Below are 27500 nucleotides of genomic sequence, written 5' to 3' on the forward strand. Positions count from 1 at the left end.
ATGAAGGGTATACGTCAACATCTAAGGGAATTTTACTCTCACACGCTTGTTATTAATAGACCATTAACAGTCTATTGAGTGCCTGAATTGTAACGGCTTTAATAATTATTATTGTTGTTATTGGTTATTTGTAGAGCACCAACAGATTCTGCAGCGCTATAAACAAAGGCAGAGTACAAAAAAACAGTTATAGGGATCAAATGGGTAGAGGGCCCTGCCAAGAGTTGCACTGTTGTAGTCAGCTCTTAAGAAGGTGATCTACAAACAGTTGGGCTCTTAGGCTTACATGCTAAGGGGGTTCAGGGGATAGCAATGGAGGAGAGGAACTGGTATAAAGAAAGGTCAGGGTGGGTTGTATGCATCCCTGAACAGTAGAGTCTTTAGGGAGCGCTTGAAGCTTTCAAAACTTGGGGAGAGTCTTGTGGAGCGAGGCAGAGAGTTCCACAAGATGGGAACCAGTCTGGAGAAGTCCTGTAAACGGGAGTGTGATGAGGTGACAAGAGAGGAGGAGAGGAGGAGGTCATGAGCAGAGCGAAGGGGACGGGAGGGAGAGTATCTGGAGACAAGGTCTGAGATATAGGGGGGAGCAGTACAGTTGAGGGCTTTGTGTGTCAGAGTGAGAATTATAGCAGAAAGATAACCTTTAGCTATTGAGTGTGGCTCTATACCATGTGGATGCTCACAATAGTCCCCTGAGTTATTAGGCTGACTCTAATTATTCATGCCCATGATTACTGATGGTACCAATAGTGTCATACCTGTCTGCTTAGCTCTTATTAAATCAGTGCAACTGTCCTGAGCCTGGGTAAGAACTTTTGATACTATTATGTAGTGTTTCTTTTTTTTTGTGTCTTAAATATAGTTTGTGTAAAATATTCCCTGACAAAAAAAATGTTTTATACTCGCTTGTATTTTTGGAATTGTTTTAACATACAAAATAAAAATGTCTCTGTCTGCTAAACACACAGGCCTATGACTGACGTGCAAGGGTATAGAGTGAGAGAGCATTCTGCTGATGTAGCGGCGCTACCCAATCCTAACCAATCACAATCATGTTTCACCAGGGGTACAGAAGAGAGGTACGATTGTTTAACGCTATTCTGTTGGTTAAAAGGACATGAATCCCAAATTTATTCTTTAATAATTCAGCTAAAGCATATGCTTTTATAACAACTTTCCAATTTACTTGTATTATTTAAAGGGACATTATACACTAGATTTTTCTTTGCATAAATGTTTTGTAGATGATCCATTTATATAGCCCGTACAGGGTTGTTGTTTTTTTTTGTTTTTTTTTTTAAATGTATGGTTTTGCTTCTTTTTAAATAACATTGTGCTGATTTTCAGACTCCTAACCAAGCCCCAAAGTTTTAGGAGAATACCGACGTATACCTACTCCAGCTTGCTCCTGTTTGTGTAAAGAGTCTTTTCATATGCAGAGAAAGGGGGAGGGGGGAGTATCTGTTTTTACTGGGTGTTCCAGTCAACCTAATGAAAAGTGCTAGACTGGGAGCCTTTTTTATTTTAAAGGATTTTATATTGGATTTTTATATCGGTATCTGTGCATATTATTCCTTAAAGTTGTGTCTATTACATGCAGTTAAATGAAAATTTGGTGTATACTGTCCCTTTAATTTGCTTAGCTTTGGTAACCTTTGTTTAAAAAGAATAAATAGGTAGGCTTGAGAGCTGGGCACTAGCTGCTGATTGGTCATTCAAGTTACTTCCCTGCATTTGCGGTAAGATTTTTTGTCTAACGATTCACTCAATGTATTAAAAAAAGGCATGTTGCTCTTTAAATATGTTTTCTCCTACATTGGTGTATCCGGTCCACGGCTTCATCCTTATTTGTGGGATATTCTCAATCCCTACAGGAAGTGGCAAAGAGAGCACACAGCAGAGCTGTCCATATAGCTCCCCTCAGGCTCCGCCCCCCAGTCATTCTCTTTGCCGCTCTAACTAGTAGCATCTCCACGGGGGTGGTAAAGAGTATGTGGTGTTTAGTTGTAGTTTTTTATTCTTCTATAAAGAGTTTGTTATTTTAAAATAGTGCCGGCTTGTACTATTTACTCTGCAGCAGAAAGTGATGAAGATTTCTGCCGAGAGGAATATGATTTTAGCACCAGTAACTAAAATCCATTGCTGTTCCCACGCAGGACTGTTGAAACCAGAGAACTTCAGTTGGGGGGAACAGTTTGCAGGCTTAACTGCTTCAGGTATGATCAGTCATTTTTCTAACAAGACCTAGTAATGCTAGAAGACTGTCAGCAATCCCCTCTGGGATAGGTAAGCCATTTTTCTTAGACTCTGTATAAAATTATGGCTTATATTAAGGGCTCTATGCTGGTTGACACTATTGTGGGCTAAATCGATTGCTTTTTAGCATGTTTTCACTATAAATAAGGTGTTTTTTCAGACTTTAAAACACTTTTGGGGTTTTATTTTGCGACTGGCACTTATTTGGACACCTATTCTAGTCAGAAAGGCCCCTCCACTCTGGAATGAAGAGGGAGGAGGCCTCATTTTCAAGCCTCAATTGCACAGTTGTTTTGCTTAGGCAGTTCATGCAGCTTCACGTGGGGAGTCCAGAGGCATCAGAAAAGACTCCAGAAAGGCTTATTTCCTACTAAAATAATCCCTAAGGAAGGTAAAGGCCACAGTGGAAGCTGTGGCGTAGTACTGTAGTGTTTTTAACTGGTTAATTGCTGTTATTAGCTCCGGTTTGGGCATTAAGGGGTTAATTGGTCTAAAAATTTGTGTGCAATCATTTCAAAGCATTAAGACACTGTGGTGAAAATTTCATTAAAATCAGATGTTTATTTGATGGTTTTTTGATGTTTTAGTAATAAAGTGTGCACCTTTATTATTTAAAGACACAGTAACGTTTTTGTCAAAAATAATTTTTATTGCATTGAAGATCTGTTTAAGTCTGTCAAACATGTCTGACTCTTCAGATAACCTATGTTCTGTATGTTCAAAGGCCAAGGTGGTTCCCCCATTAAATTTATGTGTGAAGTGTGCCATAGCGTCCAAACAGCTTAAGGACCGTACAATCACGCTTAAAGATATAGCCCAAGATGATTCTTTAGCTGAAGGTAGTGAGGATAGCTCACTATCCTCTCCTTCTGTGCCAACACCAGCTATGCCCGCGCAAGCGATGCCCAGTACATCTAGCGCGCCAATTGCTATTACTATGCAACAGTTAGCAGCAGTAATGGATAATTCTCTTGCAGCATTTTTATCCAAACTGCCAGCTTTTCCTAGGAAGCGTGATTGCTCAGTTTTAAATACAGAAAATGAGCAAGCAGGCGCAGAGGATAATTTATCTGTAGTGCCCTCACATCAATCTGACTTGGCGGTGAGGAAGGGCCTGTCTGAGGGAGAAATTTCTGACACAGGAAAAGTTTCTCAGCAGGCAGAGCCTGATACCATAGCATTTAAATTTAAGCTAGAACACCTCCGCGCTCTACTTAAGGAGGTCCTAGCTACTCTTGATGATTGTGACCCTTTGGTGGTCCCAGAAAAATTGTGTAAAATGGATAAATTCTTAGAGGTCCCAGTACACACTGATGCGTTTCCGATACCTAAGAGGGTGGCGTATATAGTGAATAAGGAGTGGGAGAAGCCAGGTGTACCTTTTGTTCCCCCTCCTATATTTAAGAAAATGTTCCCCATTGTTGACCCCAGAAGGGACGCGTGGCAGACGGTCCCTAAGGTAGAGGGGGCAGTTTCAACGCTAGCTAAGCGCACAACTATACCAATAGAAGACAGTTGCGCTTTCAAAGATCCTATGGATAAAAAATTAGAAGGTTTACTTAAGAAAATTTTTGTTCAACAAGGTTTTCTTCTTCAACCAATTTCTTGCATTATTCCTGTAACCACTGCAGCTGCTTTTTGGTTTGAGGAATTAGAAAACTCGCTCCAGAAGGAGACTTCTTATGATGAAGTCATGGATAGAATTCACGCCCTGAAGTTGGCTAATTCTTTCATTTTAGATGCCGCTTTTCAGTTAGCTAAATTAGCGGCGAAAAATTCTGGTTTCGCAATAGTGGCGCGTAGAGCGCTTTGGCTAAAATCGTGGTCGGCGGATGTGTCGTCCAACACAAAATTGCTTAATATTCCTTTTAAGGGTAAGACCCTATTCGGGCCAGAGTTGAAAGAAATTATTTCAGATATCACTGGGGGAAAGGGCCATGCCCTTCCACAGGATAGACCTTTCAAAGCTAAAAATAAGTCTAATTTTCGTTCCTTTCGCAATTTCAGGAACGGACCGGCTTCTACCTCTACAGCCACTAGGCAAGAGGGTAACGCACCCCAGCCCAAACCAGCATGGAAACCATTGCAAGGCTGGAACAAGGGTAAACAGGCCAAAAAGCCTGCTGCTGCTACCAAGACAGCATGAAGGGGTAGCCCCCGATCAGACTTTCTCTCTTTGCTCAGGCCTGGGCAAGAGATGTTCCGGACCCCTGGGCACTAGAAATTGTCTCTCAGGGGTATCTTCTAGAATTCAAGGACCTTCCTCCAAGGGGAAGGTTCCACATGTCTCGCTTATCTTTAGACCAGATAAAGAGACAGGCATTCTTACATTGCGTAGAAGACCTTTTAAAAATGGGAGTGATAAACCCAGTTCCAACAGCAGAACAAGGACTGGGATTTTACTCAAACCTGTTTGTAGTTCCCAAAAAGGAAGGAACTTTCAGGCCAATTCTGGATTTAAAGATCCTAAACAAATTCCTCAGAGTTCCATCATTCAAAATGGAAACCATTCGGACAATTTTACCAATGATCCAGGAGGGTCAATATATGACTGCCGTGGACTTAAAGGATGCGTACCTGCATATTCCTATCCACAAAGATCACCATCAGTTTCTGAGGTTCGCCTTTCTGGACAAGCATTACCAGTTTGTGGCTCTTCCCTTCGGATTGGCCACTGCTCCCAGAATTTTCACAAAGGTGCTAGGGTCCCATCTAGCGGTGCTAAGGCCAAGGGGCATTGCAGTAGCACCTTACCTAGACGACATTTTAATACAGGCGTCGTCCTTTCACAAAGCAAGGGCTCATACGGACATTGTTCTAGCCTTTCTAAGGTGAAGGCTAGAACAATGAATGGATCAATGGAAGGTGAACATAGAAAAAAGTTCTCTGTCCCCGTTCACAAGGGTTCCCTTCCTGGGAACAATAATAGACTCGGTAGAAATGAAAATCTTTCTGACAGAGGTCAGGAAATTAAAACTTTTGAACACTTGTCGAGTTCTTCAATCCATTCCTCAACCCTCCATAGCTCAGTGCATGGAGGTAATAGGACTAATGGTTGCGGCAATGGACGTGGTTCCTTTTGCTCGAATTCATTTAAGACCATTGCAACTGTGCATGCTCAAACAATGGAATGGGGATTATGCAGATTTGTCTCCCCAGATTCAGATGGACCAGCAAACCAGAGACTCACTCCTCTGGTGGTTGTCTCAGGATCACCTGTCTCAGGGAATGAGTTTCCGAAGACCGGAGTGGATCATTGTCACGACCGACGCCAGCCTCTTAGGCTGGGGCGCGGTCTGGAAGTCCCTGAAGGCTCAGGGTCTATGGTCTCGGGAAGAATCTCTTCTCCCGATAAACATTTTGGAATTGAGAGCGATATTCAATGCGCTCCAGGCATGGCCTCAACTAGCGGAGGCCAAATTCATCAGATTTCAGTCGGACAACATCACGACTGTAGCGTACATCAATCATCAGGGGGGAACAAAGAGTTCCCTGGCGATGAGGGAGGTATCCAAGATCATCAAATGGGCAGAGGATCACTCCTGCCATCTGTCAGCATTTCACATCCCAGGAGTGGACAACTGGGAAGCGGATTATCTGAGTCGTCAGACTTTCCATCCGGGGGAGTGGGAACTCCACCCGGAGGTTTTTGCTCAGCTGACCCAGCTATGGGGCATTCCAGATCTGGATCTGATGGCGTCACGTCAGAACTCCAAAGTTACACGTTACGGGTCCAGGTCCAGGGATCCCAAGGCGACATTGGTAGATGCCTTAGTAGCGCCTTGGTCGTTCAATCTAGCTTATGTCTTTCCACCGTTTCCCCTTCTCCCCCGGCTAGTAGCCAGGATCAAACAGGAGAAGGCTTCGGTAATTCTGATAGCTCCTGCGTGGCCACGCAGGACTTGGTATGCAGACCTGGTGAATATGTCATCGGTTCCACCATGGAAGCTGCCTTTGAGGCAGGACCTTCTAATTCAAGGTCCATTCGAACATCCAAACCTAGTTTCTCTGCAACTGACTGCTTGGAGATTGAACGCTTGATTCTAGCTAAGCGTGGATTTTCGGAATCAGTTATAGATACTCTGATCCAGGCTAGAAAGCCTATCACCAGGAAAATTTACCATAAGATATGGCGGAAATATCTTTGCTGGTGCGAATCCAAGGGTTACTCATGGAGTAAGATTAGGATTCCAAGGATACTATCTTTTCTCCAAGAAGGATTGGAGAAAGGTCTGTCAGCTAGTTCTTTAAAGGGACAGATATCTGCTTTGTCTGTTTTGTTACACAAGCGTCTGGCAGCCATGCCAGATATTCAGGCGTTTGTACAGGCTTTAGTCAGAATCAAGCCTGTCTACAGACCTGTGGCTCCTCCATGGAGTCTAAATTTAGTTCTTTCAGTTCTTCAAGGGGTTCCGTTTGAACCTCTACATTCCATAGATATTAAGTTACTATCTTGGAAAGTTTTGTTTTTAGTAGCTATTTCTTCTGCTAGAAGAGTTTCTGACTTGTCTGCTTTGCAGTGTAATTCACCCTATCTGGTGTTTCATACAGATAAGGTCGTTTTACGTACCAAACCTGGTTTTCTTCCAAAAGTGGTTTCCAATAAGAATATCAACCAGGAAATAGTTGTTCCTTCTCTGTGTCCTAATCCAGTTTCTAACAAGGAACGTCTGTTACACAATCTTGATGTGGTTCGTGCTTTAAAGTTTTATCTAAAAGCAACTAAAGACTTCAGACAAACATCGTCCTTGTTTGTCGTCTATTCTGGCAAGAGGAGAGGTCAAAAGGCGACTGCGACCTCTCTGTCTTTCTGGCTGAAAAGCATCATCCGGTTGGCTTATGAGACTGCTGGAAGGCAGCCTCCTGAACGAATTACAGCTCACTCTACTAGAGCTGTGGCTTCCACATGGGCTTTCAAGAATGAGGCTTCTGTTGAACAGATTTGTAAGGCAGCGACTTGGTCTTCACTGCATACGTTTGCCAAATTTTACAAATTCGATACTTTTGCTTCTTCGGAGGCTATTTTTGGGAGAAAGGTTTTGCAAGCAGTGGTGCCTTCCGTTTAGGTTACCTGACTTGTTCCCTCCCTTCATCCGTGTCCTAAAGCTTTGGTATTGGTTCCCACAAGTAAGGATGAAGCCGTGGACCGGATACACCAATGTAGGAGAAAACAGAATTTATGTTTATCTGATAAATTTCTTTCTCCTACGGTGTATCCGGTCCACGGCCCGCCCTGGCATTTTGGTCAGGTTTAAATTTATTTTTTGTAAACTACAGTCACCACTGCACCCTATGGTTCTCCTTTTTCTCCTAACCGTTGGTCGAATGACTGGGGGGGGCGGAGCCTGAGGGGAGCTATATGGACAGCTTTGCTGTGTGCTCTCTTTGCCACTTCCTGTAGGGATTGAGAATATCCCACAAGTAAGGATGAAGCCGTGGACCGGATACACCGTAGGAGAAAGAAATTTATCAGGTAAACATAAATTCTGTTTTTCTCGAACACATTTAGTTAGAATGTAAACATCTAAATAAATGTGGTAGAGAAAAACATATTTAAATACATTAAGTGAGTTGTTGGCCATAAAATATTACCGCAAATGCAGTGAAGTAATCTCAATGCAGGGAAGTAACTCCAATGACAGGTGCACTGGCAGTGAGTCCGCTCTAGAAATAAGAACGTCTCCTTTGTTCCGGACTTTAAAAGGCCCCCTTGGTTGATTAAACACACTGACCATGCACAACCTACCATGCACTAGCACGTTTCATCGTGCTTGACACGGAGAGAACTCCATCCCACGAAGCCTTACATGTTGGTGACATCACGTAGAGGCGTATATGTGTGTGTGTGTATACATATACATATATGTATGTATGTGTGTGTATATATATATATATATATATATATATATATATATATATATATATATATATATATATATATATATATATATATATATATATATATATATATATATATATACATATACATACACACAAATATAAATTGGACTGGCTCCTAGATTTTAAACTGGTTAGTATGGATGATGACGTGATCATCGACACAATGATTTAAGTGCTGAAGAGGACCATGTTTCATCATCCTGGGGGGTGCACTTTGGGAGCTGATCACAGCCCCCCTGTGCTTATAGCCATTACAAGGTGGTTGAGCATTTCCAGAGGTATCTGGAGAAGCCGGTGAAGTCACCATGCCCCGGCAATGTTGGGCTTCTGCAGGGTGTTGGATTGGGGAGGGGGGATTGCCAGCTCTTTCAATCAGTGTATGTCTTGAGGATATAAAGTTTAAGCACAATTTAAAAAAATAAAAATTACACCTTTTTTATTCAGGGGATCTCTAGGCTATTATAATACTCCATCAAGAAGACGTAGAAACAACCAAGACCCCATATTTGTCGTGTCTTGTCATGCGGGGTCACAAATGTTACCAGTAACCTCATATGCGTCTCTTGAAATTATACAATTACTATATAGAAACCCGCAAAGTTTATTAAAATAAGTGGAATTCTTTTAAACATGTTAGCACTTGTATCCTTTATTTTATATTTACATTTTTAATAATACCCTGTCTACAAAGGTAAAATATATATAAAATATTATTTTGTGTGTGTGTGAAAAATGCATTGCTAAAATTGTTTTAACAAACACAATGTAAAAGACTTTACTTAACACACAGGACTATTACAGACATATCTGGGTATAAAGTGATAAAAATAGAGGATTCTGCTGATATAGAGGCATTACCAAATCCTAACCAATCGCAATCATCTTATGTGAGGAGCGCAGGCGAGAGGTAAGATTGTAACTTTATTTTAATGTTTACGGTACAAGTAATGTTATAAGCAGATTTAATTGTCTAAGCTAAACATTATTTATAGCTTTAGAGCAAGGCTTGACAAATCCAAGGCATCATCTAGCGCTGCGGAACCTGTTGGCGATCTGCAAATAAAGGATAATAATTATTGTGTTTCAGAAATTGATCTGTATAGAGTATTATCAAATACCAAAACACATATCCTGAAGGTCTACTTTTGGCTGCACATTTTCTTAATTTTTACTACTTGTCTGCCTGTACATACGTACATTAAAATATTGCTGGCTACTAAATTTTAAACAAATTTGTCAAGCACTTGTCATATGTGATCACAGATACCTCTGATTTATATAACTTTTTTACGCTATACATTTCTTGAAATGATACAATGCATTGAAAAACAGACAAAGGTGACTGGTTACAAACAATGTAATTCTTATGAGTTTGTATTTGAATTTCTTTTTTCTTTCCAATGGCATGGAGAGTCCACAAATCCATTCAATTACTAATGGGAATTCAACTCCTGGCCACCAGGAGGAGGCAAAGAACACCCCAGCAGAGCTGTTAAGTATCCCTCCTACTTCCCATAAACCCCCAGTCATTCTTTGCCTTGTACATCAGGAAGATGTGCGAAGATGGTGTCTGAAGATATTAATCTTTTAATGGGTATTTTCCCTGCAAGCAAGGATTGGGGCTATGCTGTGTCCATGTAATCCTCTTTAGTAAGAGTAATGGTGGCTTTTAGAAGTTAGAAGACGGCGAGGTAGACCTTGCTTACCTTCCAACATTTATGCTACCCCTATATATATATAAAACCAGGGTCGGTTACTCTGCTTTTCTTTTTTCTACAGGTCCCTGTCAGAGGTCGGCTGACACACAACTGCTTACACTGAGAAAGGCCGTTATATGGCTGAAATGCGTTTGTACATTACCACTGTTGTTTAATCTACTGTCTCTCCTGTCACCTGAAGCCGAAGCTTCCTCAGCCAGGAAACAGGGGAGGGACAAACAGCTTTTTAGGGGAAAGGGTGTGTTTTGTGGAGTACAGAGTTTCTCTGTTTTTTAACCATTTACAATAACATTTAGTTTTATGTCCTTAAGAGAATTACGTAGGTAGGTTTGAGTGCTAACAGCTAGGGATGCACCGAAATTTCGGCAGCAGAAAGTTTCGGCCGAAAATGGCATTTTTGGCTATTTCGGTTTTCGTTTTTTTGCCTGCTATTTTCGGTAAAATTATTGTATAGCATGTTTCAAATTTGATGCTAGCCTAGAGCTGCTGTTTAAGTTTATTACTTGACTTACTGTTCTGCATATAATGAGTTTTCTAGGACTATACTTTATTTGGATAATTGGTAAAAAAAAAACTGTTAAATGTGATTCTGTTACATAGAACTAAATTAAGAATAATACAGTATATTGATATTTATAATTGTTTTTAGTAGGGATGCACCAAAATTTTGGTCGCAGAAACATTTTGGCCAAAAATGGCATTCTTTTTTGTCTGTTTTTTTTTTTTTCTTGGTAAAATTATTGTGTAGCATATTATTGTTTTAAGATATTTTTGTCCAATTTTAGTGTGTTACTTTCAATAAAAGGGTGAGCTTTTTTTATTGGCTCTAATTATGCAAAAAAATAAAATAAAGAAGATTAATTTGAAAAAATACATTTTCGGTATCGGTTTCGGTTTTCGGCCAAGTGCATCCCGGATTTTCGAATTCGGTTTCGGTTCAGAATTTTCATTTTGGTGCATCACTACTAACAGCCCCTTGTTCTTCCTTTTTTGTATGTATCTATCATTTGTAATTTAGGAGTAGCACCGGTTCCTTATATTAGGTTCCTTTCCTACCTGTATTCATACTATATGTAGTGCTAGTTATTGCCCCATTTCTTTTCTAGAATCTGCTGAGTCTGTCATACCTGTTGCTGTAACTGCCCTGTAGCAGATCCACAGGTAAGTGCTTTTGCCTTCTAGGTGAGAAGGATGCAGCACTTAAGTAATTAACCCTTCAAAGAGGTGGATCTTAATGGAACTGGATATCCCTTTAATTGGGGGATTTTATTATTGGCAGCAGAACAGGGCACTGCTCTGTCATAGGAGAGAGAAAGAAGAGCTCTTTATTTTAGGCAGAAGGACAGCAGCCTCTTTTTCAGATCCTTTTTTCTGGGACATAATATTCCTTATTTTTGAAGGATTTATATGGGGACAATATATTTGGCACACTTAATATGAGACAATATCTGGCACACTTAATCAGTAATGAGACTTGACATTTGGCTAAGGGATGTAAGGGGTTAATAGTAATGGATATCCTTTATTATTTAACCTGTGGTTTTCTGGACATGCATGGGCTATTAAGGGCTTATTTGTGTATTAAACGGAGGAGCCGTTTTTTAATTGTCTATTTCTTCACGCATTTTTTTCACTTAGAAGAAATATTGCGCAGTTTATTATTTTAGCCCGGTCACGTGACACCCGCACTTCCGGTTTAGCGGAGCAGGGCCGTTGATACCACAGTAAGTATTTGCTACATAGGAGAGGATCTCCAGCTCTGCTCATGTCAGCTTTATTTACATCATCTACCCGGATCGTTTAAGAGGACAGGATCTCTTCAAGGAGTCTGTTTTTTTCCTATTACTAGTGGGGTATTTCTTTTGGCAGTAGGAGCCTCAGGCTATCTGAGGTTGTTTCTAAAAGCTACCTTCTATGGTTATTATTATTAAAATTTGATATTTAATTTTCATTGATAATTATTTGAATTTAAAATTGCTTAATTTTATTTTTTATTTCTTTAATTTTGCAATTACTTGTGGGACTTGTTACCTTATAGCCATAGACTCAGAACATGATCAGTCCATCTCTATGGATAAATGTTTACTTTATTTAGAGGCCCAAATTGTTCTGCCTATGCAATTTTGCACCTCTTGTTTAACCAAGATTTTGAAATTTAAGGACAAATTACTCTTTTCTGAGCCTACTGTCTCTCAGGATAATGCTGTGCGACATGCCTCAGCTTTCTCCTCAAATGTCCAAGCCTTAATTGTTTCTCATACTGTGCCTTCTGTGTCCTCTCATCCACCTGGGGGTGTTTATTTACCTGGGGATTTTGCCCCTCAGATTTCTTCTGCAGTAATGGTGGATTTGTCAGCTTTCCCTTCATCGGGTAAGCGAAAGAGAAAATCTAAACAGCTGCCTGATAGTAAGACTTCTGACTCTAGGTTTGCATTAGTCAATCTTTCTCAGATGTCTGAGGAGAATACTTCAGTAGCTTCTGAAGGTGAGATCTCAGAAACTGAAGAGGTTAATTTTAGATTTAATCTTAAACACCTCTGATTACTACTGAAAGAGGTTCTAGCTACTTTAGATGACTCTGAACCTTTGGTTGCTGTCAAACCCACAAAGTCTTCTAAATTAGATAGAGTTTTTGATTCCCCATCTTCTGAGGAGGTTTTTCCTGTCCCAAGGAAGATGTCTGAAATTATTTCTCAGGAATGGGATAACCCAGGGTTCATTTTTCCCCTTCCCCTGTTTTTAAGAAAATGTTTCCTGTTGCTGACTCTGTTCGTGACTTATGGCGCACTGTTCCTAAAGTAGAAGGAGCAATTTCTACTCTTGCCAAGAAAACTACTATTCCAATAGAGGATAGTTGCTCTTTTAAGTATCCAATGGATAAGAAGCTAGAGGCTTACTTAAAAAAGATGTACATACATCAAAAATTACAGTGGCATCCTTCAGTGAGTATTGCCACAGGTGCAGTATCTTATTGGTGCGATGCCTTGTCCGATCTTATTTCATAGGAAACTACGGTAGAGGAGATCAAAGATAGGTTCAAAGCCCTTAAACTGGCCAATACTTTTATCTGTGATGTAAACATGCAGATAATTAGACTGGGAGCTTAGATGTTAAGATTCACTGTACTAGCTCGCCGAGCTCTGTGGTTAATATCTTGGTCGGCTGATGTTTCTTCAAAGGCCAAGCTCTTGGCTTAACCTTATAAGGGTAAGACTCTGTTTGAACCTGGTCTTGCGGAGATCATTTCTGAGATTACGGGTGGAAAGGGATCTTTCCTTCCTCAGGACAAGAATAATAAACCCAGGGGTTGGCAGTCTTCTAATTTTCGTTCCTTTCTCAACTTTAAGGGACAGAAGTCCTAATCTTCCTCTTCCAAACCTGACCAATCCAGGTCCACTTGGAAATCCAGCAAGCCCTGGAATAAGGGAAAACAAAACAAGAAGCCTTCCGCTGACTCTAAATCAACATTAAGGGTCTGTCCCCGGTCCGAATTTGGATCAGGTGGGGGCAGGCTTTCTCTTTTTCGACAGGCTTGGATACATGATGTCCCAGATACATGGGCTGTGGATATAGTATCCCAGGGTTACAGGATAGGATTCAAGTCTTGCCCTCCAAGGCAGAACCTTTCTTCCCATCCTAGATCTCAAGTGTCTCAAAAAATTCCTCAGGGTTCCGTCCTTCAAGATGGAAACTATTCATTCCATTCTTCCATTGGTCCAGGAGGGTCAGTTCATTACGACCATAGACCTGAAGGACATGTTCCCATTCACAGGGATCATCACCAGTTTTTCAGATTTGCTTTTCTGGACACGCATTTCCAGTTTGTTGCCCTTCCGTTTGGTCTGGCCATGGCTCCCAGAATATTCACAGGTTCTGGGAGCGTTATTGACAGTAAGCAGATCCCAGGGAATTGCTTTGGTTCCTTATCTAGACCAGGGGTTGCCAACCTTTCGGACCTCAGGGACCACTAAACTCACAATTTTGAATCCCGTGGACCACTAACATGATTTTTTTTTAAATAAAGGTACAAACCTGTATGTGTGTGTGTGCGTGTATATATGTGCGTGTATATATGTGTATGTGTGTGTGTATGTATGTATGTATATATATATATATATATATATATATATATATATATATATATATATATATACATACACACACTAAAATTATGGTGGAGATAAAATTTTGAAATTAAAATCCTCCATGTCTCAAAAGTAAATCAATAAAACATTTTTGCATAGAAAATTTGCACATCTAGGCTAATATCCTGCTTGCTTTTCCCCAATAAAACTCCATATACATTGTTACCAATGCACAATAGGATTCTGGGTAAGCAAAAAATATTTGCTCTATCACAAATATTTTGCTTCAAATACTGTTTTAACACAGCGATCCCCTAATAGAGTTAATGCAGCAAATAGAAATCACTACTAGAATCCTCTTGTGCATTGGTAACAATGTATATGGAGTTTTATTGGGGAAAAGCAAGCGGGGATACTTGCCTAGATGTGCAAATTTTCTATGCAAAAATGTTTTATTGATTTACTTTTGAGACATGGAGGATTTTAATCTCAAAATTTATCTCCACCATAATTTTAATGAATTTTGATTTAACCCGGAAATTAGCTTTACCTAAGCAGCTATTAGAGATCTATCTGCTATGGAAGAGTTTCAAAAAGAACGAAACAGGCTGTCTAGTAAGGATTTGTATTTGCTGCATTAACACTATTAAGGGATCGCTGTGTTAAAACAGTATTTGAAGCAAAAAATTTTGAGATTTTGCATATCTTACCCAGAATCCTCTTGTGCATTGGTAACAATGTATATGGAGTTTTATTGGGGAAAGGCAAGCGGGGATACTTGCCTAGATGTGCAAATTTCCAATGCAAAAATGTTTTATTGAGATCATAAATTAAGTTTATATCAGAAAGCTCTCAATATAGATGTGAGCTAACCACAACTGATGTTACTGACAATTACTATAATACTGGTGGGATATGGCTGATCTTCTGGATGGCAATTACTGGCATTCAGGTGGAATGGCTTTGTGTGCAGTAAAATTATTAGAATAAAAAATAATTAATATTTAATTTAAAAAAAAAAAAAGAAGATGGAGGGGAGGAAGACAAACAATGATGTAGGTCCATCTGAAGGAATTAGGAAAACTACTACAAAGAGACAAGTAAAGGGAAGAAAATAAATTAAATATAAGAGAGAAATTGTTTTTTTATGATTTTCTTTTTTATATACTTTAATTCCACTATTTCAAGCCAAGACTATACCAACATCTGCTGGCTTTAGAATGTAATCATCTTTCTCTCAGCAGCACTCCGTTAAAAATACAATCTAGCTATGCAAGTTGCGCAGTACTACGCAACGTGCGTAGGGAGATTATTTAACTTCTCCGTCGGTTTTCACTGATGTTCAGCCAGGCACTGTAGGGAGTTGCGGCACGACGAGGTGACACCATCAGAGAAGATTAATTCCTGATTGATGGTGTCAAGGACCACCAATATCTTCTTGTGACATTCTGGTTCAGGCGTCATCTTTTCAACTAACCTAATCTCATACAGAGATGCTGTTGTCTTTTCTACATTCTCACACGTGGAAGGTGAATTTGGAAAAGAGTTCTCTAATCCCATCTACCAAAGTGTGTTTCCTATGGACAATAATGGATTCACGGTCCATGGAAATTTTCCTGACGGAGGTCAGAAAATCCAAACTTCTTCCTTCCTGTCTTTCTCTCCAGTCTGCCTTTCGTCCATCAGTGGCTCAATGAATGGAGTTAATTGGTCTGATGGTGGAATCCATGGACATCATTCCTTTTGCTCGGCTCTATCTGTGACCGCTGCAACTTTGTATGCTCCGTCAATGGAACGGAGACCATTCGGATTTATGACAGAGAATAAATCTGGACCCTGTAGCAAGAGACTTTCTCTCGTGGTGGATGTCAAAGGAACATCTGTTTCGGGGGAATTGCTTTCTGAGACCATCCTGGGAGATTGTGACTACAGACGCCAGCCTGTCTGGCTGGGGAGCTGTTTGGGGTTCTCTGAAGGCTCAGGGCCTGTGGTCTCGAAAAGAGTCCTCTCTTCCCATAAACATCTTGGAGTTGAGAGCTATCTTCAATGCCCTATCAGCGTGGCCTCAACTGTCTTTAGTCCAGTTTATCAGATTCCAGTCGGACAACATCACCTCAGTGGCTTACATCAACCACCAGGGAGGAACACTGAGTTCCTTAGCCATGAAGGAGGTGACTCGCATTCTGCAGTGGACGGAAGCCCACAATTGTCTTCTATTTTCCATCCACATTCCAGGAGTGGACAACTGGGAGGCAGATTTTCTGAGCAGACAGACCTTTCATCCCGGGGAGTGAGCTCTCCATCCGGAAGTGTTCTCTCAGATAACCCTCAGGTGGGGGGTTCCAGAATTGGATCTGATGGTGTCCTGCCAAAACGCCAAGGTTCCTAAGTACAGTTTGAGGTCAAGAGATCCTCAGGCCGTTCTGATAGATGCTCTAGCGGTTCCTTGGAGGTTTTGTCTGGCATATCTGTTTCCTCTCCTTCCACGAGTCATTGCTCGTACCACACAGGAGAGAGCATTGGTGATCCTAATAGCTCCTGCATGGACTCACAGGATCTGGTTCGCACATCTGGTAAGGATGTCATCTCTACCTCCTTGGAGGTTACCTCAGAGGAAGGACCTTCTAATTCAGGGTCCTTTCCTCCATCAAAACCTAGATTCTCTGAAGCTGACTGCTTGGAGATTGAATGCCTAGTTCTGTCTAGACGTGGTTTTTCTGAAGCGGTCATTGAAACTATGCTTCACTCTCGCAAACCTGTTACTCGCAAGATTTACCATAAGATATGGTGTAAATATCTTTATTGGTGCAAATATAAAGGGTTCTCCTGCAGCTGGGTGAGTATTCCCCGGATTTTGTCTTTTCTTCAAGATATCCTGGAGAAGGGTCTATCGGACATGACTCTAAAGGGTCAGATTTCTGCATTATCTATCCTTTTGCACAAATGTCTGGCAGACTTACCAGATGTTCAAGCCTTTGTTCAGGCCCTGGTTAGAATCAGGCCTGCGTTTAAACCTGTTGCTCCCCCGTGGAGCCTTAATCTAGATCTTAAAGTTTTGCAGCAGGCAATGCATGTTGTTGATATAAAATTGTTATCTTGGAAGGTTTTGTTTCTTGTTGCTATTTCTTCCGCTCGCAGAGTGTCTGAGCTTTCAGCTCTGCAGTGTGATTCCCCGTACCTTATTTTTTTATGCGGATAAGGCAGTCCTTCGTACTAAATTGGGTTTTCTCCCTAAGGTGGTGTCGGATCGTAACATTAATCAGAAAATTGTTGTTCCTTCTTTTTGTCCTAATCCTTCTCATAAGGTACGTTTTTTGCATAACTTGGATGTTGTGCGGGCTCTAAAGTTTTACTAACAAGCTACTAAAGATTTTTGGCAATCTTCTGCCTTGTTTGTTGATTTCTCTGGAAAGCGTAAGGGTCAGAAGGCCACTTCTACTACTCTATCTCTCTGGTTGAGAAGTTTGATTCGTTTGGCTTATGAGACTGCTGGACAGCAGCCTCCTGAGAGAATTACGGCTCATTCCACTAGGGCTGTCTCCTCATCTTGGGCTTTCGAAAATTAAGCTTCTGTGGAGCAGATTTGCTAGGTGGCAACATGATCCTCTCTGCTTACTTTTTCAAAATTTTCCAAATTTGATACTTTTGCCTCGCCGAGGCTTCTTTTGGGAGAAAGGTTGTTCAAGCGGTGGTGCCTTCTGTATAGGTCCTCCTGCCTTTTTCTCCCTCCCTGTTCATTCCGTGTCCTCTAGCTTGGGTATTGCTTCCCACTAGTAATTGGAATGGCGTCATGGACTCTCCATGTCATAGGAAAGAAAACAAAATGTATGCTTACTTGATAAATGTATTTCTTTCCGGACATGGAGCGCCCATGACCCCGCCCTCTTTTAATTATAATTCTGCAGTTTTGTTGTGTAAACCTCAGGCACCTTTTCACCCTTGTGTTTCTCCCTTTTCCATTTCTTTTGGCTGAATGACTGGGGATTATGGGTAAGGGAAGTTACACTTAACAGCTTTGCTGGGCTGCTCTTTGCCTCCTCCTGCCGGCCAGGAGTTGAATATCCCACTTGTAATTGGAATGACGTTGTGGACTCTCCATGTCCAGAAAGAAAGAAATTTATCAGCTACGCATAAATTTTGTTTTTCTTTACAAGTAATAGCAGATTATTATTATTTTAATTCTTTTACTTTTCCTTTTTTTTTTATTTTAGAACTTATTGTAAAGTGTGTTTTTTTTCTCACTAATAATACTCTGCTTATAATTCATTTTTATTTTTTGTGTAAAATATTCACTGACAAGTAAAATACATGGTATAAACATTTAACTTTTTTGGTATTGATTTAACAAACAAAAATCTATTCTCTCCACTTAACACACAGGCCTGTAACAGACATGTCAGGGTATAGAGTGATACCCAAACTAGAGAAATCCACTGCAGCGCTACCGAATCTTAACCAATCACAGGCATGTTATGTCAGGAATGCAGGCCAGAGGTAAGAATTCCGCTGCAGCTCTACTGAATCTTAACCAATCACAAAAATGTTTTGTCAGGAACGCAGGCCAGAGGTAAGATTATGTTATTCTGCTTTGTTGCCGAAGGGGGAAGTAATACAAGTTTTATGCAGATTTTATATCTTAAAATAAAGTTCACTGCTTCACGAGCAGAGTTCAACTAATCACTGTGCCATGGCCGAGTCTGGTGCCTGGATTTGTGAGCTATGCTGTGCCCCAGCAATTCTGTTGCAAATTTTACCTTGTGATACACATATTGAAGGGGGCTTTTGGAAGTTGCCTGCCAGTCCTGTGTCGTTCCTTTGTATGCATATCTAATAAGTTATCATTGTACAGTGTAGTTTAAAGCTTGTCGCTGGCAGTTGCAGGGACCTTTGGTTTCCCATAAAGGGACATTGTACACTAGATTTTTCTTTGCATAAATGTTTTGTAGATGATCCATTTATACAGCCCATCTGGATGTGGTTTTGTAACAATGTATAGTTTTGCTTATTTATAAATAACACTGTGCTGATTTTTAGCCTCCTAAACAAGACCCAAAGTTTTAGATGTAGACTGTTGTCTACCTACTCCAGTATGCTTCTGTTTGTGTAAAAGGTCTTTTTATATGCAGGGGAGGGGGTGAATTGACTGCTCTTTCTGCTTTCTCAGCCCCTTTCACTGGGTGTCCCGGCCTAACCTCATGAACAGCTAAACTGGGTGTCTCTAAGTATGTTATTAAAAGGTTTTATACTAGATTTTTATATAGGTATCTGTGCATATCATTCTTTATAGTAGTGTCTGTTACATGCAGTTTGGTGTATACTGTCGTTTTTTGCATTCAAGCAGATAACAATTTATTTATTTAAAACCCCTCTGTTTACCTAAATGTACACATCTGAGGGAGGGAACTTTACTCCCCAACAAATAATTTCTATTAATGAAAAATAATTAGCCCTGTAGAATCTGTTGGCGCTCTACAAATTAATAATAATTAAAAGTCCAGGGCTGCCTCCATTGTAATGGCTTTAATTACACCAGCAGGGTAAATGTTTTTAGGAAGTGAGTGCGGTTAGTATATCATTTGTGTAATTTATATATTAAAAAAAAACTGGCACTGGCTATTGAATACATTTGTTGAGCTCTGTATAGAGAGTTGTCAGATCACAGAAAACAGGTCCTAAAAGTATATTTTTTCTCTCCAAACGTTCTGAATTATTGTCCGCCTGTCTATACATACATAGTATAATGACAACTGCTGCCTCTTATTTATTAAACCTAATTGACACTCACTGACTGTCCTGTGTGATCAGATACCGTTGATTATATTATTTTATGTAATCAGTAATGTTATAAATGGCTTGAAATTAAACAATCCTTATATAGAAACACAGACATAAGGGATTTAAAACAAATGTAATTCTGCAGAACCTGTATAAGATGACTTTAAATGTATTTCAAAGTGTATTACTTTTTAATGACACAATGAGTCCATGGATCATCTTAATTACTAATGGAATATTCACCTCCTGGTCAGCAGGAGGAGGCAAAGAGCACCACAGCAGAGCTGTTAAATAGCTCCTCCCTTCCCTCACACTCCAGTCATTCTCTTTGCCTACGTTAGTGATAGGAAGTGGCAAAGTGAGGTGTTAGTTTTAGATTCTTCAATCAAGAGTTTATTATTTTTAAAGTAGTACAAGATTGTGCTGCTTTGTCCTGGGGTGTAGCCGTAGTCCATATCAGTCTCTTCAGTAGAGCTTTGGTGGCTTTAGAGCAATGGGAACTTGTGGGATATAATTTGGCACTGTTTACACTTTATATACTTTTAAGTATACTAGATGACACTATCCCTAGGAGGGAATGGACATTTTCCTAGGGATGTGTTATTGGGCACTGAATGCAGGCACTGGAAGGACGTGGAGAAGTGGCTCTGTTTTTTTTTTTGAGTGATTTATCACTCCTGCAACTCCCAACGGCTTGTTTTCCTTAGCAGCCGTCTGGGAGGTTTAGCCTATTCCCTCATGACAGGGTACATGTCTAGGATTATGCAGTTTTGTGACTGTTTCTCCCATGGGCTTCCTTTATTTGAGTGGAACCGGGCGCTTTCTTTATTGCCAGTTTGTGCATTAGTCTTATGGCAGCCCCATCCTTACTATTTGCCTCCGGGGAGGTTTAGATGTATACGCCCACGATGGGCGGAGCTAAGATACGCGCCATTTTTTGCGCGCCCTTGGCTCACTTCCTGTGTATCGGCGGTAGTTTGGATGTCTTCTCTGCTGCTTTACAACTACTTCAGCAGGGAGGCTTCTTTCTCAGTGCCAGAATTTGGGGTAGTCCGTATGCCTTCTCTGTTGAACTGTGTTTCGTTCAGCAGAAAGGCTTCCCTCTTAGTGTATTACATGTATTTTGGCGGACCCCTTCTCTGCTGCCTTATGTTTCACAGCAGAGAGGCTTTAATTCAGCATAACATAATGTTTCTCAGAGTGTATAATAAACTCAGGGTGTTAAATAAACATTTATAAGGTTCCGGATGCCTTCTCTGCTGTGTTATGTTTTGCATGAACAAGGGATAAGGTCCCGAAATGTTGCCCTATTTTTGTCTTTTTTTGAATAAATTTATATTGGAATTTGCTGTCACCCGCTTGCTATCTTTTTTATGTTTTGCAGCAGAGAGGCTTTTCACAAGATACCAAGAACTGCTTACAGTAGTCAGAAGGACTACTGTTTGGTTGTGTTCCATCCATTGATAAGGATTTTTCGCTAGGTTTAGAAGGGATCAAATGATTCTAATTAATATATGTTAAAGAATCAATTTTTGTGTGGAATTTTTGCACTGTATTTAAAAAGTACCATCCTTTTTTTTTGATGAGCAGATGGTGGAATCTGATGGTCCAAACAAGTGGCCTTTCGTCATATTAATTAATTTATCCAATGTTAAGGGAACGAGGTTAGGACGTTCTCTTTATCATTTAAAGGCACAGTACTTTTTGTTATGATATTCATTTTTATCTAATAAAGAGTGAATAAGGAGGTTATGTACACGTTTTGTCTTGATGCTTCTGTGGAATTGCCAAAGTTTTTATGTTCCCCATGTGTATAAAAAATGTTTTTCTTCTTCAGAGCCAACATTGCCTCAGATGTTTCAGAAACATTCAACAGTGTTCCATATTTTCTGCAGTTTTTCTCCTCAAATGTCCTACAACTTTAGCGTCCATTTATCCAGTGCCCTGCGCTTCCTTCATGACTCCTTTTGGGGTTAGCTTGCAAGACATCGTTTCCCTCTGTGCTTGTCAGGTGTGTTGTCGGCTTTTCCCATGCTGCAGGGAAATCGCAAGAGGAAGACTATAATGTTCAGTGAGTGAGGTTTCTGTCTCAGTAGATTGCTATCTTAGAGGTTTCCTCCAAGTTACATGAGGAAGGGGATACTTCGGTAGTATATGAGAATAAGATCTCAGTTCTGACGGTATGACTCCTCCCGCTGATACTGAAGTAGTATTTTCAGGTTTAACCCCTTAATGACAACTGACGTACCAGGTACGTCATGCAAAAACTAACTGTTAATGACAATAGACGTACCTGGTACGTCAGTTGTCTAACAGAGTGCTGGAAGTGATCACAATCGCTTCCAGCAGCTCTGAGGGTATTGCAGTGATGCCTCGATATGGAGGCATCCTGCAATACCCCTTTACAAGCCTCCGATGCAGAGAGAGCCACTCTGTGGCCCTCTCTGCACCGGTAGCGATGGTGCCGTTGTCCGGGTGGGAGGAGGGAGGGTGTGCGCGCGTGCACGGTGCACGTGCGCGCATTAGCCACACTGACACCAATGAAGGCAGGAAGGGGAAAAAAAAAGTTGGTTTTTTTTTACATATAAAAGGATCTGGGAGGGGGAGGGGGAGGGGGTGGGGTATTGTGGGGGGGCTGCTACACTACAGAAATAATAATAAAAAATAAAAAAAAGTTATAAATAAAATTAAAATAATTTGGTTTGTGGGGCCAAACTGGGTACTGGCAGACAGCTGCCAGTACCCAAGATGGCGGTAATTAGGTAGGGGAGAGGGTTAGAGATCTGGAGGGGGGGATCAGGGAGGTTGGTGCTAAGGCAGGGGTCCATCACAACTAAAATATTTTATTATTTTTATTAAAAAAAAACAAAAAAACTCTTATTTAGTACTGGCAGACTTTCTGCCAGTACTTAAGATGGCGGGAACAATTGTGGGGTGGGGGAGGGAAGAGAGCTGTTTGGGAGGGATCAGGGGGTGGGATGTGTCAGGTGGGAGGCTGATCTCTAAAATTAACCCTGCAAGCTCCCTACAAGCTACCTAATTTAACCCCTTCACTGCTGGGCATAATTCACGTGTGGTGCGCAGCAGCATTTAGCGGCCTTCTAATTACAAAAAAACCAAGGCCAAAGCCCTATAAATCTGCTATTTCTGAACAAAGGGGATCCCAGAGAAGCTTTTACAACAATTTCTGCCATAATAGCACAAGCTGTTTGTAAATAATTTCAGTGAGAAACCTAAAATTGTGAAAAATGTAAAGTTTTTTTTTTTTTTTATTTGCTCGCATTTGGCGGTGAAATGGTGGCATAAAATATACCAAAATGGGCCTAGATCAATACTTGGGGTTGTCTACTACACTACACTAAAGCTAAAATTAACCCTACAAGCTCCCTAATTAACCCCTTCACTCCTGGGCATAAAACACGTGTGGTGCGCAGCGGCATTTAGCGGCCTTCTAATTACCAAAAAGCAACCACAAAGCCATATAAGTCTGTTATTTCTGAAAAAGGGGATCCCAGAGAAGCATTTACAACCATTTGTGCCATAATTGCAGAAGCTGTTTGTAAATAATTTCAGTGGGAAACCTAAAGTTTGTGATAAAATTTGTGAAAAAGTTAACTTTTTTTTTTTTTTTTTTTTTTATTGCATTTGGCGGTGAAATGGTGGCATGAAATATACCAAAATGGGCCTAGATCAATACTTTGGGATGTCTTCTAAAACAAAATATATACATGTCAAGGGATATTCAGGTATTCCTGACAGATATCAGGGTTCCAAAGTAACTAGCGCTAATTTTGAAAAAAAGTGGTTTGGAAATAGCAAAGTGCTACTTGTATTTATTGCCCCATAAATTGCAAAAAAAGCAAAGAACGTGTAAACATTGAGTATTTCTAAACTCAGGACAACATTTATAAACTATTTAGCATGGGTGTTTTTTGGTGATTGTAGATGTGTAACAGATTTTGGGGTCAAAGTTAGAAAAAGTGTGTTTTTTTCCATTTTTTCCTCATATTTTATCATTTTTTTTTAGTAAATTATAAGATATGATGAAAATAATGGTATCTTTAGAAAGTCCATTTAATGACGAGAAAAACGGTATATAATATGTGTGGGTACAGTAAACGAGTAAGAGGAAAATTACAGCTAAACGCAAACACTGCAGAAATGTAAAAATAGCCATTGTCATTAAGGGTAAGAAAACTGAAAAATGGTCCGGTCATTAAGGGGTTAATCTAGCTTTTCTCCGGTTATTACTAAGGAGTTTTTAGCTACTCTGGAACGACATTACAGTAGTTATTAATTTTATGTGGTACCAAGAAGTGGTACTAGGAGATGAAAATAAAAAGGGTTATACCCATACACTCTCATTTCCTATATTGACAGAGAGGTTTTTATTAGAGGACCTCTCAAGGAAGGAAACTTCTATCCCTATATAAGGATAGCTATTCCCTTTCAGGATCCTATAGATATTGGGGTAGTAGGTTTGCTCAGGATGACATCCCAGGTTGGTATTGCTACCTTTTTCGACAGCATACTAGCTCATGCGTTGTATGGTTCTATTCGGACAGATAGTGCTTAGGGCAGATACCTCAGCATGCTAAGGCTTTTTCGTGACATCCTACCTTTGATTCTAGAGAATCAATTTCTGACAAGTTTAAAGGACGGGTATCTGCATGTTCCCATCTAATGGGATCATCACAAGCCCCGATGGTTTGCCTTTCGGGACAAATACTTCTAGTTTGTGGCTTTTTCCTTCGGTCTTGCCACAGCTTACAGAATTTTCATGGTGCATTGCAGCACCATATTCAGTTGCCTTCCTAGTTTGGGCGATTTCGTTACATCAAACAAGTTCGCACACGGACATGGTGTTCTCCTTACTGCGTTCACGTGTGGAAGGTAAATCAATAATTTAAAAAAAAAAAAAAAAATCCTGAGTCCTAAATTTAGAATTCTTTTCTGGGATCTATGTTAGATTCCCTTTTAATGAAGATTTTTTCTGACAGAAGTCAGGAAATCAAAGATCATTGATTCTTGTCTCAGGCAGTGGAACAGAGATTTTACGTACTTGTCTCCGTGAATACTACTAGGATCAGGAGACAAGGGTTCTCTTCCACGTTAGTTGTCTTTGGATAATCGTCCCAGGGAACCTGCTTTTGCAACCCTTTTTCGGGTGATTGTAACAACAGACACCAGTCTTCTAGGGTAAGGAGCAGTCTGGGGTTCCCTAAAGGCTTGGGGAGTTTGGACTCACCCGGAGTCTGTTCTCCCTATCAACATTCTGGAGCTGAGAGCGATCTTCAATTCTCTTCTGGACTGGTCTCAGTTAGCCTCGGTCCAGTTTATCAGGGTCCAGTCGGACATTACATCTATTATCAGGGTAGAACGAGGTGTTCATTTGCGATGTCAGAGGTACCCAGGATAATTCAGTGGGCGGAAACCCATTCTTGCCACCTGTCGGCGATCCACATCCCAGGGATGGACATCTGGGAGGCGACCTTCTGAACAGGCGGTCTTTCTCTCGGGGGAGTGGGAACTCCATCCGGATGTGTTCTCCAGTCTGATTCTCAAGTGGGATCAATCGGAAGTGGATCTCATGGCATCTCATCAGATTGCCAAGCTCCCAAGATACGGGTCGGGGTTCAGGGTTCCCCAGGTGGAACTGATGGATGTCCTGGCGGTTCCTTGGACCTTCGGTCTAGCATACCTATTTCTTCTGTTTGCGCTTCTTCCTCGGGTCATTGATCGAATCAAACAGGAGAGGGCGTCGGTGATCTCATTGCTCCGGCTGGCCTCACAGAATTTGGTATGCAGATCTGGTGGACATGTTGTTATTTCTGCCACCTTGGAGTTTTTTTCTATTGAGGAAGGATCTTCTAATTCAAGGGCCCTTCCTTCATCCAAATCTAGTTTTTCGTAAGTTGTCGGCTTGGAGATTGAACACTTAATATTGTCCAGGTAGAGGTTTTCTGACTACGGTCATTGATTCCCTTATTCAGGCTTGTAAGCCGATATATAGACTGATTTACCAAAAAATATGCCATAAATATCTCTATTGGTGAGAATCCGAGGGCTACTCATGGAGTGGAGTTAGGATTCCTAGAATTTTTTCTTTTTCATGAGGGCTTGGAGAACATTTTTTTCAACAAGCTCTCTAAAGGGTCAATTTCGGCCTTATCTATTTTGCTACGCAAACTCTTTTTGTCAGGCCTTGGTCAGGATCAGGACTGTGTTCAATCCAGTTGCTCCTCCGTGGAGTTTTAATTTAGTTTTCAAAGTTCTTCAATGGGCTCCGTTTGAGCCTATACTCTCCATTGATATTGAGTTATTATCTTGGAAAGTTTTATTTCTTGTTGCTATTTCTTCCGCTCGTAGAGTGTCAGAACTCTCGGCATTGCAGTATGAGTCTCCTTACCTTATTTTCCATTCAGTTAAGGTGGTTTTCTTCCTAAGGTTGTTTCTGATTGGAACATTAATCAGGAGATTGTTGTTCCTTCTTGTGTCCTAGTCCTTCTTCTCAGAAGAACGACTTCTGCACAATTTGTCGTGGTCCGTGCTTTAAAATTTTACAGGCGATTAAAGACTTTTGTCAGTTTTCTGCTTTGTCTTTGCTTTTCTCAGGAAAACGTAAGGGGCAGATAGCTTTGGCTACTTCTCTTTCTTTTTGCTGAAGAGTATCATACAGTTTGTTTATGAGACTACTGAACAGCAGCTTCCCGAGAGGGTTGTGTCTCATCCATGAGGGCTATTGCTTCTTCATGGGCTTTTTAGAATAAAGCTTCTGTGGATTAGATTTGCATGGCTGCAACTTGGTTCTCTCTTCACACTTCTCAAAGTTTTTTTCAAATTTGACTCTCTTGCCTCAGCTGAGGCCGTTTTTTTTGGGAGAAAGGTTCTCAAGCAGTGGTGCCTTCCATTTAGGTTCTCTGTCTTGTCCCTCCTGTATCATCTGTGTACTCTAGCTTTGGTATTGGATCCCATTAGTAATTAAGATGATCCGTGGACTCATCGTGTCATTAAAAAGAAAACAAAATTATGCTTACCTGATAAATGTATTTTTTTTTTTACACGATGAGTCCACGTCCCACCCTGTTCTTGTAAGACAGGTTGATGGGTATTTTAAACTTCAGACACCTGCACCTTGGCTTTTTCTTTCCTTAACTTCGGTCGAATGACTGGAGTGGGAGGGAAGGGAGGAGCTATTTAACAGCTCTGCTGTGGTGCTCTTTGCCGCCTCCTGCTGACCAGGAGGTGAATATCCCATTAGTAATTAAGATGATCCGTGGACTCATTGTGTCAAAAGAAATAAATTTATCAGGTAAGCATAAATTTTTTTTTTGTATTTTTTTTTTTAACAAGCCCCTTCCTATTGGTACCCAAAGTAGAGAATTCTAATGACGTTGAAACGCTGCCAAATCCTCAGCAATCACAAACGTGTTTTATGAGGGGCGTAGGCGAGAGGTAAGACTATGTAACTTTATTGTATTACTTAGCCAATGACAAGAGACATAAATGCGCAGCTAGCTCCCAGTAGTACATTGTTTAACTATGCTTTTCAACAATGGATACAAAAAGAACAAAGGGAATTGGATAATAGATGTAAATTAGAAAGTTGTTTAAAATTGAGTCTGAATCTGTTTTATGTCCCTTTAATCGTAATCTGTCTATAAAGAGTAATTTTTGTGTGAAATATTCCCTATGTAATAAACAAACAAACATAAACATTGTATAAATGTTAGTGCTTTAGTTTTAGTTTGTTGTAACAAATCAA

The 27500-nt window shown here is 40.5% G+C and overlaps 1 protein-coding gene across 2 annotated transcripts in view; it reads left to right on the forward strand.

Annotated features, from left to right (window-relative positions):
* The window catches only part of LOC128635618 (uncharacterized), a 186182-nt gene that overhangs the window by 8652 nt on the left and 150030 nt on the right, over positions 1 to 27500 (forward strand). For both annotated transcript variants that reach the window (XM_053688685.1, XM_053688686.1), the window contains exons 3-6: positions 969 to 1079; positions 8948 to 9064; positions 18341 to 18454; positions 27089 to 27190. In XM_053688685.1, coding sequence (XP_053544660.1) covers positions 969 to 1079; positions 8948 to 9064; positions 18341 to 18454; positions 27089 to 27190 — 444 coding nt within the window. The remainder of the gene's footprint in view (positions 1 to 968; positions 1080 to 8947; positions 9065 to 18340; positions 18455 to 27088; positions 27191 to 27500) is intronic.

The sequence above is a fragment of the Bombina bombina genome, chromosome 7, assembly GCF_027579735.1.
Source record: "Bombina bombina isolate aBomBom1 chromosome 7, aBomBom1.pri, whole genome shotgun sequence".
NCBI lineage: Eukaryota > Metazoa > Chordata > Amphibia > Anura > Bombinatoridae > Bombina > Bombina bombina.